This window comes from Ovis canadensis, chromosome 6 (genome assembly GCF_042477335.2).
Source record: "Ovis canadensis isolate MfBH-ARS-UI-01 breed Bighorn chromosome 6, ARS-UI_OviCan_v2, whole genome shotgun sequence".
In the NCBI taxonomy this organism is placed as follows: Eukaryota; Metazoa; Chordata; class Mammalia; order Artiodactyla; family Bovidae; genus Ovis; species Ovis canadensis.
In genome coordinates this window covers 102,433,255-102,445,897 of record NC_091250.1, presented here as the reverse complement: position 1 = coordinate 102,445,897, position 12,643 = coordinate 102,433,255, and the positions used below count along the sequence as shown (strand labels likewise).

The 12,643-nt window shown below is 45.4% G+C and overlaps 1 protein-coding gene across 1 annotated transcript; it reads right to left on the bottom strand.

The window, feature by feature from the left end:
* Positions 1-2,858: 2,858 nt before the first annotated feature.
* On the bottom strand, positions 2,859-12,197 carry LOC138442997 (mucin-2-like). Its single transcript, XM_069595083.1, has one exon. It carries the CDS (start codon positions 12,195-12,197, stop codon positions 2,859-2,861), a length of 9,339 nt encoding a protein of 3,112 aa, XP_069451184.1.
* Positions 12,198-12,643: the final 446 nt, after the last annotated feature.

Genomic DNA, 12,643 nt, shown 5'->3' with positions numbered 1-12,643 from the left:
ATTCATTTCACTCTTCAAGGGAAATCTCAGGATCAGAAGGGGAAACTTTCTTCTAAAAGAACAGGAACTTCAGATGGTATGGTTAAAATGTCTAGCATATTAATAGAAGATCAGTTGTCTGTAGGGAAGGCAGGCAGACTTACTGGGTATGGTGCAGCTGGTGGGCAGTAGCCCTCCTAAAGCCACATAGGGTACAACTTGCGGAATGTGAGGGGTAGCTCTGGAAATGTGAGTGACAGGGAATAGGTTTTGGGAGGGAATGGGTGTGGGGAGGGCTCTAAGTCTTGACTGGAAGTTGTACCTAACAGGAATATGGGAAACAGAAGCTTGGGAGGAAACGTATGCTGAATGTGAAATGAAGTTAATGGCAGACTTTCATCGCCAATGAACCCTTACATTTCACTGGAGTGTCAGTGTGATGTCACCCAACATGTCACTCTTACCATGGGCTCATGGAAGAGAGGAGAGGAGTGAGCAAGTGGCCAGCCTTGCCTGGTGACTGAAATAGGGCTCATGGCAGAGATGGCAGATTGCTCCCATTAAAAACTTTGTTGAGGGATGAGATAATGCATGCCTAAACTCAAAGGGATATAAAGCTCCTTGATGGTAGGAAATGTTTTTGACTATGAATACCTAGTAGTGTTTATTTAATCCTCAAATTGAAGATTAAACTGGAATTGGCATAGATCTGTTCAGTTGCTACTAGCAGGAACAGGCGAGGGAGCAGACAGCTGATATTGCAGAGACCCTGATGATCCTCATGCTTATGATGACCCCTTATGTGATGCTTAAATATTATACAAATTTGCAAGCCAGATTATGGTAATGACAGCTGACAAGGAGACTAGGGCAATCTGGCCATAGTAGTGCCTTAAAGTAGGAGTTCAGAGTTTTTCTTAAAAGACTAAATATACAGAGATACAAATATGTATGCTCCCAGACATTTTATACATTCCATAAAAAGTTGGTTAATCTTTTGTTTAAAACAATTTAAAATTTATTTTTCAGGAACAAATGCAATTTGAAATGACCTTAATATACCTGATATACCTCTAAAAAGTATTTTCCTGCTATAATCAAATTTCATTTTAATTCTATTTTATTAAAATAAATAAAATTCTGCTTCATGTCTCCATCTAGACATTTAGATTTGCTAGAATGGATAGAATGGACTTTTTACTCCCCAAATAAATGACACTGTCATTATTAAAAAATGATTACCTAATTTGAGAGATATTTTGAGGGGAAGTAAAAATGATAAATTTATTAGAATACTGTTTCATTTTTTATATTCATTGGCTTGTGCTGATGTACTCAAGCTGCTGCATGTACTCAAGATAGCATGTTAAAATGTAATAATATGTTTAATTTATATTAATGTATTTATGCATGCATTATTTATATTTTATTATTTTATATTTATTTAAAAATTTTGTGCTGTAACATATTTTTACACAACATATTTTGTGTTGTAACATAGTAAAATATGGACAGTGTATATCTCATTGTCCATATTGGTTGGTACATTTCCGGGAGAAAGTAAAAAGTTGATATAATTTTATAATTTACCTTACTGCTAGCTCTCTCCCTGTCTATGCAAGAAGTCAGGAACTCATATTTTACCTTACCTACTTTTTCGATTTCAAGATGCTGAACAGGCTGCTACTGATATATGCTAATAGTTCCTAATGAGCAGTTCACCCTTCTCTGCTTAGCTTTCTATCCTGGGAGGACAACCATACAAACTCCTTATCTCTTGGATTTTTGCTGGAGTCCACTGATGAAAGAAATAGGAGAAGGAAAGAGGAAGGGATATTATACTGCTCTCTTCCTGTTGTGGGCAGTAGTGATGACCCTTCACAGCAACAGATAACATTCATTTCATCCACAGTCCTGAACTCTCATTCAGGTTCTGGTATTGCTATTTGCTCCTTTGTCCCAACAACAAGTTGAGGCACACAACAAGCTCCACAGTTGTTAGACTTTGTATGCCTCAACAACCTTTGCTGGTTCACTTAATACTGTCCATTCTCTTTAAGCAAATCTTTTATTAAAATGCTTTTTTTCCCCCCTCATAAAATGTGTCTGTTTCTTTCTCTGAAACTCATTTTATCAGCTGTAGGTAGGTAATAAAAATAGGAAAGGTGATAGTCATCAAGACAGCAGTAGGTGCATATAATTGCTTGAACACTTTATTTGCTTTGGTTAGAACAAGATAGATTCCATTGAAATAATTGGAAGTTCATTTCATGTAAGATCTCAGAGCAGTTTAGAAAATACTTTTTCACATCTCCAAACAAGACATTAAAGGAATTTATTCCCAGAACTCTTTAAATTTATACAGGTGGATGTAGTTTGGGCATTGTAAACACAGACAGTTGTATTGGGCAATATGGTGGAGGGAGGGCTGATTATAATTTGAGTAATAACTTTGGTAGGAACTGTGGAGGTAATTTCTGCTGATATTGTTGGTGGATGGGCTCTTTTGCTGAAGACATGGGCACTGTTGAAGAGGTGGTGAGTTCTGTTGTGATAGTGGGTTCTGTGAAAATGCTGAAAGTGGTTGCTGTGGTAGTGGAGTCTGTGAAAATACAGTGATTGTTATTGTGATGGGTTCTGTACTAATGTTGATAATTGCTGGAGTGGGAAATTCTGTATAAATAGTGGTAGTTGCTGTGGAGGTGGATTTTGTAGAAGCAATAGTTGCTGCTGTGGTGGAAGTGATGATGGTTGCAGTAGTGGGGAATTTGGTGGAAGTTGTGGTAATTGGTATAGTAGTGAGTTCTGTGGAAATGCTGGTGGTTGCTATTGTGATGGGTTATGTGCAAAGAATGATGGTTGCAGTTGTGGTGGGAGGTTCAGCAGAAGTGGTGGGGTTTTGTAGTAGTGATGATGGTTGCTGTGTTGGGGAATTTTGTGGAAGAGGTGATGGTTACTGTAGAGGTGGGCTCTGTAATGACTGCTGCTGTGATGATGGGTTCAGTAGAAATAGTGGTGGTGGTGACTGTGGCTGGTTCAGTAGAAGTTGTGTTTGTTGCTGCAGTGGGGATTTCTGTAGAAGGAGTGGTGGTTGCTATTGAAGTAGATTCTTTGGAAGTAGGATAGAGCTCAGTGGAAACAGTGGTTGTTGCTGTGGTGGTGGTGCCTTCATTAGAAGCTGTGGCGGTTGCTGTGGTTGTGGGTTCTTTGAAAGTGGTAGTGGGTCCTGTTATGGTGGTGTCTTCTGTGGAAATAGTGGTGGTTGCTGTGGTGGTAGTAGGTTCAGTGGAATTGGTGGTGGTTGCTGTGGTGGTAGTGGCTTCATTAGAAGTTGTAGTAGTTGCAGTGCTACTGGGTTCAGTTAGGGCAGTCATGGTTGATATGGTGGTAGAGTCTGTAGAACTGATTGTTGTTCTTGTAGTGGGTTCTTTGGAGGTTGTGGTAGTTCCAGTTGTGGTGGTAGGTTCAGTTAAAGTGGTGGCAATTACTTTGGTGGTGAGTTTTGTAGTAGTGATTACTGTTGCTGTGGTGCGGGATTCTGTGGAAGTGGTTGCTATAGTGGTGGGCTCTATGGAAGTAAAGATGGTTGCTGTGGTAGAGTTGACGGTAGTTGTATAGGGTTCTGTGAGAGTGGTAATGGATGCTGTTCTGGTGGTAGATTTTATGGGAGTGGTTGTTGCTCCTGTGGCAGTGAGTTGGGTTGAAGGGGTGGTGATTTTTGTTCCAGTGGTTTCTGTAGTATTGATACCGTTTGCTGTGGTAGAAGGTTCTGGTGAAGTACTGGTGGCTGCAGCAGTGGGTGATATGGAACTGATGGGTGCTGATGAGATGGTGGGTTCTGTCAAATTGGTAGTGGCTGCTGGTGTCATGGTAAGTTCTGTTGAAGTAATGGTGGTGGCTGCGGTGGTAGATTCTATAGAAGTGGCTATTGCTTCTCTTGTGGTTGATTCTGTGGAAGTTGTGGTGGTTCCTGTTGTGGGGAGAGGTTCATCTGAAGTGGTGATGGTTGCTGTGCTTATGTGTTCAGTGGGAGCAGGAGTGGTTGCTGTTGTACTGATGATGGTTGCTGTGTTGGGGAATTCTGTGGAGGTAGTGATGGCTACTGTAGTGGCAGGTTCTGTGGAAGTGATGGTTGCTGTGGTGGCAATGGGTTCTGTGGAAATAGTTGTGCTTGTTATTGTGGCAGGTTCTGTGGAAGTGATGGCTACTATTGTGGTGGTGGATTCTGTGGAAATGGGGATAGTTGCTGTTGTGTTAAATTCAGTGGGATTGGTGGTTGCTGTGATGGTGGGTTCAGTTACAGTGGTTGTGGTTGTGGTGGCAAAGGATTCTCTAGATAAAAAGGTTGTTGGTCTGGTGGTGGGTTCTGTGGTGATGGTTCCTGCTGTGGTGGTAGGTTCAGTTGAAGTGATTATGGTTGCTGGGGATATGTATTTAGTGGGAGCAGGGGTGGTGGCTGATGTGATGGGTACTGTAGTACTGATGATGGTTGCTGTGTTGGGTAATTCTGGGGAAGTAGTGATGGCTACTGTAGTGTCAGGTTCTGTGGGAGTGATGGTTGCTGTTGTGGCAGTGGGTTCTGTGGAAATGGTGGTAGTTGCTATTGTGGCAGGTTCTGTGGGAGTGATGGGTGCTGTTGTGGCAGTGGGTTCTGTGGAAATGGTGGTAGTTGCTATTGTGGCAGGTTCTGTGGGAGTGATGGGTGCTGTTGTGGCAGTGGGTTCTGTGGTAGTGCCGTAGGGTTCTGTGGAAGTGGCAATAGTTGCTATTTTGGTGCTAGGTTCAGTGGAATTGGTGGTTGCTGTGGTGCTGGGTTCATTTACAGTGATTGTGGCTGATATGGTAGAGGATTCTCTAGAAGTGAAGATATTTTCTCTGGTGGTGGGTTCTGTGGACGTGGTGGTGGTTCCTATTGCAGTGGTAAATTCAGTTGAAGTGGTGGTTCTTGCTTTGCTGATGAGTTCTACAGGAGAGATGAGTTTTGCCCTGTTGTGGGATTCTGCAGATGTAGTGGTGGTTGCTGTGGTGGTGGGCTCTATGGAAGTAATGGTGTTTGCTGTGGTAGACTCAGTGGAAGTGGTGTAGGGTTCTGTGGAAGTGGTGGTGGTTGTTGTTCTGGTGGTGGATTTTATGGAAGTGGTTATTGCTGGTGTGGTAGTAAGTTCAGTAGAAGGGGTAGTAATTGCTGGCATGGTTGATTCTATAGTAGTAATGCTGGTTGGTGTGGTAGAGAATTCTGGTAAAGTTGTGAATGTTGCTGTAGCAGTGGGTGCTGTGAAACTGATGGGTGCTGATGTGATGGTGGATTCTGTGAAAGTGGTGATGGTTGATGTTGTGGTGGTAGGTTCTTTTGAAGTGATTGGGGTTGCTGTGGTGGTGGGTTCTGTAGATTCAATGATTACTGCTCTTGCGGTTTGCTCTGTGGCCATTGTGGTGATTCCTATAGAGGTGAGAGATTCAGTTGAAGTAGTGATTGCTGTGGAAGTGAGATTGGTGAAATCGGTGTTGGTTTCTGCTATGGTAGGTTCTATAGTAGTGATGGTTGTGATGGGGGGTTCTGGGGATATAGTCATGGTTGGTATAGTGGTAGACTGTGTGGAAGTGATGGTGGGATAAATGGAAGTGTTAGTGGTTGCTATTTTGGTGGATCCTGTGGGAGTAGCATAGGCTTCCATGGAAGTGGTGAAGTTTTCTGTTGTAGTGGTAGGTTCAGATGAAGTGGTAGTTGCTGTAGTGGGCTCTGTGGAAGTAATTGTTCCCATTTTGGTGGTAAATGATGTAGAAGTCATGGTGTTTGCTATTGTGGTGGGTTCTGCAGAGGTAAATATGGTTACTGTGGTGGATTCTGTGGATGTGGAATAGGGTTCTCTGGAAGTGTTAATGGTTACCATTGTGGTGGTAGGCTCTGTAGAAGTGGTGGTGGTGGACACAGTGGAAGCAGTGACTGCTCTTGTGAGTTCTGTACTAGTATTGATAATATCTGTGGTTGGAATGTCTGTGGAAGTACTGGTGGTTGCTCTGGAGGTGGATTCTGGAGAAGTGAATATTGCTGCTGTGGTGGTGGACTCTGTGGAAGTAATCATTGAAACTGTGGTGGTGGGTTCTGTGGAAATGTTGGTCATTGCTACTGTGGTGGGTTCTGTGGAGGTAATGATGGTTTTTGTGGTTAATTCTGTGGAAGTTGTATAGGGTTCTGTAGAAGTGCTGAAGGTTGCTAATGTGGTAGGAGGTTTATTTGAAGTGGTGCTGTGCTCAGTAGAAGCAGTGGTGCTTGTTGTTGTGGGTTCTGTAGTAGTGATGATGGCTGCTGTATTGGGCAATTCTGTGGAAGTAGTGGTAGTTACTATAGTGGTAGGTTCTGTAGAAGTGATCATTGCTGTTTTGATGATGGGTTCTGTGGAAATAATGGTGGTTGCCAACGTGGAAGGTTCTGTAGATGTGACTATTGTTGCTGTGGTGGGGGTCTCTGCGGAAGTAGTAGTGGTTCCTGTGGTGGTAGAATCTGTCGTAGTGATGGATGCTGTTGAAGTTGTGGGTCCTGTGGAATTGGTGGTGCTTGCTATCATGGTAAATTCCATGGAAGTAGTGTAGGGTCCTATGGAAGTGATGATGGTTGCTGTTTTGGTGGTAGGCTCAGTTAAAGTGGTGGTGGTTGGTGTTTTGGTTGAATCTTTGGAAGTGATAGTTGTTTCTTTGGTAGTAGGTCCTATGGAAGTGGTTGTGATTTGTATTGTGGTGTCAGGTTCAGATGAAGTGGTGGCGATTGCTGTAGTGTTGGGCTCTGTGGAACTGATTGTTGCCATTGTGGTGGTGGGTGATATGGAAGTTTCAGTGGTTGCTATTGTTGTGGGTTCTGTGGAAGTAAATATGGTTGCTGTGGTGGATGGTACAGAAGTGATATAGGGTTCTATGAAAGTGGTGTTGGACTCTATAGAACTGATATTTGTTCCTACGGTCGTGGTGATATCTGTCGAAGTTGTTGTTGATCCTGTTGTGGTGGCAGATTCAGTTGCAGTGGTGTTGATTGCTGTGGTGGTGGGTTCTGTGGAAGTAATGATTGTTGCTGTGCTGGTGGTATCTCTAGAAGTTGTGGTTTCTGTTGTAGTAGGTTCAGCTGAAGTGATAATGGTTGCTATCGTGATGCGGTCAGTGGAAACAGTGGTGGTTTCTATTGTGGCAGGTTCTGTGGTAGTGATGATGGTTGCTGTGGTGGGAAATTCTGTGGAAGTAGCAGTGGTTATGGCAGTGGAAGGCTCTGTGGAAGTGATGGTTGCTGTTGTGGTGATGGGTTCTGTGGAAATGGTGGTAGTTGCTATGGTAGTGGAATCCGTGGAAGTGATGACTGCTGTGGTGGTGGTGGGTTCTTTGGAAGTGGGATAGGGTTCTGTGGTAATAGTTGCTGTTTTGGTTGTAGGTCCAGTTGAATTGGTGGTGGTTACTGTGGTGGTTGGCTCTTTAATGATGGTTGGTATAGTAGATTCTGTGGTAGTTGTATAATGTTCTGTGGAAGTAGTAATGGTAGCTGCCTTGGTGGTGGGTTCTATGGAAGTGGTGGTAGTTTCTCTGGTGTTCAGTTCAGTAGAAGTGGTGGTTCCTGTGGTGATGGATTCTGCAGAAGTGTTGATTGTTGCTGTGGCTGTGGGTTGTATGGAAGTTGTAGTGGTTCCTGCTGTGGTAGTAGATTCAGTTCCAGAGGTAGTGGTTGCTGTAGTATTGAGATCAGTGGAAGTGGTGCTGCTTGCTAATGTGGTGGATTCTGTAGTAGTGATGCTGATTGATGTGGTGGGGGATTTTTTGGACATGGTGATGGTTGCTATAGTGGTAGGCTTTGTGATTTTGTTTGCTACTGTGGCTGATTCAGTGGAAGTAATGATGGTGGCTGCTGTGGATTCTGTGGAAGTAGTATAAAGTTCAGTGTTTGTTTTGATGGTGGCCATTGTGGTTGGTTCAGTGGAAGTGGTGTTGATTGGTGTGTTGATGGATTCTCTAGAAGTGATGATTGTAGCTCTGGCACTAGGTTCAGTAGAAGTTGTAGTGGTTCTGTTTGAGGTAGTAGGTACAGTCAAAGTGATGGTAGTTTTCTTGATAATGGGTTCTGAAGTAATAATGGTTGCTGTGGTGGGGGTTTCTGTGGATGTGATGGTTGATGTTGTGGTCATAGGTTCAGTTAAAGTAGCTGTGGTTGTTGGATTGGTGGGCTTGGTGGAAGTGATAGTTGATGTTATGGTGGGTTCTGTGGTGGTAGATTCCATAGAAGTGATGATTGTTGCATGAGTAATAATGTCTTTGGAAGTTGTGGTAGTTCCTGTTGTGGTGGTAGGTTCAGTCAAAGTGATGGCGATTGCTTGGGTGGTGGGTTTTGTATTAGTAATGTTTGTTGCTGTGGTGTGGGATTCTGCAGAAATATTGGTGATTGCTGTAGTGGTGGGCTCTGTGGAAGTAATGGTAGCTGCCATGGCAGATTCTGTGGAAGTGGTATAGGGTTCTGTGGAAGTGGTAATGGTTGGTGTTCTGGTGGTTGATTCTATGGAACTGGGGGTGTCTGCTGTGGTGAGGGTTTCAGTGGAAGCTGTGATGATTGCTCTTGTGGTGGGTTTTATAATTGTCATGATAGTCGTTGTGTTGGGGGATTCCAAGGAAGTAGTGGGTACTGCCATAGTGGTGGGCTCTGTAGATGTGATGATTGTTGTTATGGAGGTGGGTTCTACAGAGGTGTTGATTGTTGCTTTGGTTGTAGGTTCCATGGAAGCTGTAGTGGTCGCTGTGGTAGTCGATTCTGCAGAGGTGTTGATTGTTGCTTTGGTTGTGGGTCCTGTGGAAGTTATCGTTGTTGAAAATGTGGTAGGTTCTGTAGAAGTGATGATGGTTGCTGTGGTGGGTGATTCTGTGGAAGTAGTGGTGGTTACTGTGGTTGTGGGCTCTATGAAAGTGGTGGTGGTTGCTATTGTAGTGGGTTCTGTGGAAATAGTAATGGTGGCTGTGGCATAGTCTGTGGAAGTTGTATAAGGTTCAGTGAACATGGTGATGGTTGCTGTTGTGGTGGGAGGTTCAGTGGAAGTGGTGTTGGTTGCTGTGATGGTGGGCTGTATGTAAGTGATGGTTTCTGGTGTTGGGGTAGGTTCAGTTGAAGTTATGGTGGCTGCTGTGTTGGTCAGTTCTGAAGAAGTGGTGCTGTTTGCTATGGTGGTGCGCTCTGAAGAAGTGATGATTATTGCTGTGGCGGCAGGTTCCTTGGAAGTTATAATGTTTCCTGTTGTGGTAGTTTCAGTTGAAGTGGTGGTAGTTGCTATGGTGGTTGGCACTGTGGAAATGATGGTTACAGTTTTGGCAGAAGGTTCAGTTGAAATGGTCACAGTTCCTGAGTTGGTGGACTCTGTGGAAGTAGTTGTTGCTGTTGTGGTAGGTTCTGTGGAAGTAATGATAGTTGCTGTGGTAGATTCCGTGGAAGTGGTAGTAGATTCTGTGGTGGTGGATTCTGTAGAAGTTATGGTTTTTCCTATTGAGGTGTTAGGTTCAGCTGAAGTGGTGGTAATTGCTGTTGTGGTGTGTTCTGTGGGAAGTTTGGCTGCTGTTGTCTCTGTAGGTTCAGTTGAAGTGGTGGTGGGCTCCGTGGAAGTGATGGTTGCTGTTGAGGTGGTAGGTTCAGATGAACTGGTAGTGGTTTCTGTGGTGGGCTCGGTGGTAGGAATGGTTGGTGTTTTATCAATGAGTTCTGTGGAAGTGGTGGTGGTTTCTATTGTAGCACGCTCCATGGAAGTCACATTGCTTGCTGTGGAGGATTTTATGAGAGTAGTATATGGTTCAGTGGAAGTGATGGTGGTTGCTATTGTGGTGGCTGGTTCAGTTGAACTTGTGGTTGCTGTGGTGGTTGGTTCTCTAGAAGAAGTAGTGGTTGTGGGTTCTGTAGTAGTAGTAGTGATGGTTGCTGTGGTGAGCAATTCTATGGATTGTATAGTGGTAGTTGTAATAGTGTGTTCTGTAGAAGTGATGGTGGTTGCTGTGGTGAAGGGATAAGTGGGAGTAGTGGTGGTTGCTATTTTGTTGGGTTCTGTGGAAATAATGATGGCACCTGTGGTAGATTCTGTGGAAGTTGTATTGTTTCCTGTTGTGGTGATAGGTTCAGCTGAAGTGGTTGCTGCGGTAGGGGGTTCAATGGAAACAGTATTGGTTACTATTGTGGTAGGTTCTGTAGTAGTGATGATGGTTGCTGTGGTGGAGGATTCTGTGGAAGTGATATTGGGTTCTGTGGAAGTCGTGATGCTTGCTGTGATGGTGGCAGATTCATTTGAAGTGATGGTGGTTGCTCTGTTGGGCTCTGTGGTAGGGATGGTTTCTGTTTTATTGGTGAATTTTGAGGAAGTGGTGGTAGTTTCTATTGTGATGGGCTCTGTGTAAGTAATGAAGGTTGCCGTGGAGGATTCTGTGGAAGTATTGGTGGTTACTGTGGTTGCAGACCCTGTGGAAAGAGTCGTGGTTTCTGTTATGGTGGGCTCTGTGGATGCAGTCATAGTTTCTGTCACGGATTCTGTAGAGGTGATGTAGGATTCAGTGGTAGTGGTTATGATTGGTGTTATGGTAGTAGATTCAGTAGAAGGGACAGTTGCTGGGGAGGCAGATTCTGTATCAGTGATTGTTGTTGCTATGGTGGTGGGTTCTGTGGAAGTGGTCGTAGTTGTGTTGGTCGGTTCAGAGGAAATGATGGTGAATGCTATAGTGGTGGGCTCTGTAGAAGCGATGGTTGCTGTTGTGGTGGTGGGTTCTGAGATGGTAGTGGATTTTGTAACATTAGTAGTAGTGGGTGTGGTTGTGGTTGTTTTAGTTGCATGAGGAAACTGCCTTTTTGTACCAGGAGGAGGTGGAAGGCACCCTTTTGTAACAGGAAGGGGAAGGCGCACTTTTGTGCCAGGTGGGGAAGAGGAAGGATGCCTTTTAGTGCCAGGAGAGGGAGCGGGAAGATGCCCTTTTGTGCCATGAGGGGGAACGCGCCCTTTTGTGCCAGGAGGAGGAACACGCCCTTTTGTGCCAGGAGGGGCAGGGGGAAGACGCCCTTTTGTGCCAGGAAGAGGAAGGCGTCCTTTTGTGCCATGACGGGGAGGGGGAAGGCGCCCTTTAGTGCCAGGAGAGGGAGGGGGAAGGCGCCCTTTTTTAGCAGGAGGGGGAAGACGCCCTTTTGTGCCAGGAGCAGGAAGGGGAAGGCGCCCTTTTGTGCCAGGAGGGGGAAGGCGCCCTTTTGTGCCAGGAGGAGGAGGGGGAAGACGGCCTTTTGTGCCAGGAGAGGGAGGGGAAAGACGCCCCTTTGTGCTAGGAGGGGCAGGGGGAAGACGCCCTTTTGTGCCAGGACCGGGAAGGCGTCCTTTTGTGCCATGACGGGGAGGGGGAAGGCGCCCTTTAGTGCCAGAAAAGGGAGGAGGAAGGCGCCCTATTTTAGCAGGAGGGGGAAGACGCCCTTTTGTGCCAGGAGGTGGAGGGGGAAGACGCCCTTTCGTCCTAGGAGCAGGAGGTGGAATGCGACCTTTTTTAGCAGGAGGGGGCAGACGCCCTTTTGTGCCAGAAAGAGGAGAGGAAAGGAGCCCTTTAGTGCCAGGAGAGGGAGGGGGAAGGCGCCCTTTAGTGCCAGGAGAGGGAGGGGGAAGGCGCCCATTTTTAGCAGGAGGGGGAAGACGCCCTTTTGTACCAGGAGCAGGAGGGGGAAGGCGCCCTTTTGTGCCAGGAGGTGGACGGGGAAGACGCCCTTTCGTCCTAGGAGCAGGAGGTGGAATGCGACCTTTTTTAGCAGGAGGGGGCAGACGCCCTTTTGTGCCAGAAAGAGGAGAGGAAAGACGCCCTTTTTTAGCAGGAGTAGGAGGGGGAAGGCGCCCTTCAGTGTTAGGTGGAGAAGATGAAAGTTGCCTTTCCGTACCAGGAGCAGGAGGAGGTGCACGGTTCCCTTTTGCGCCAAAGGGAGGACGTGGAGCCAGGCGACCTGTGGTCCCAGGAGAAGTGGGTGGTGCACCTTTCCCGTTTCTAAAAAGAGGGGGAGGTAGCACAGGCCCTTGTGGTGAAATAAGTCCTAGGCCATTGGCAGGAACGAGCGGAGGAACATCTCTTCTTGGCTTGTAAGGTGCAACCGATGATAATCGCTCTCTGGATGGATGCGGTCCCCTGGGAATGCTTTGACTCTTGCCGGGCTGTGGGGATAAAAACCAATAAAAAGCAAAAAGATTTCCAAATCTTATCATTTAAAGTTTAAAGATTGATATATGTACTTTTAAAACTCATGCAGTCATGTATTTCACTGAGAAAATAAGTTAGATAAAAGTAGAGAATTTCCCTTCTCTTCTGGAAGTCTGGGCACTAGATGAAAACTAGCAATAAATGCAAAAAACAAAACAGAAATAAACTTACTCTCTCATCTATAGATTTCAGAGGAGGCCAAATCACCTTGATTGCATAATAAAAGAGACCATCTTTGGGTTTCCCTGATGGCTCACCAGTAAACAATCTGCCTGCCAGTGCAGGAGACCTAGGTTTGATCCCTGGGTTGGGAAGATGCCCTGGAGAAGGAAATGGTAGCCTACTCCAGTAATCTTGCCTGAGAAATTCCATGGACAGAGGAACCTGGTGGGCTACAGTCCATGGGGTGTTGAGAGTTGGGCATAGCTTAGCGACTGAACAGCAATCTTTG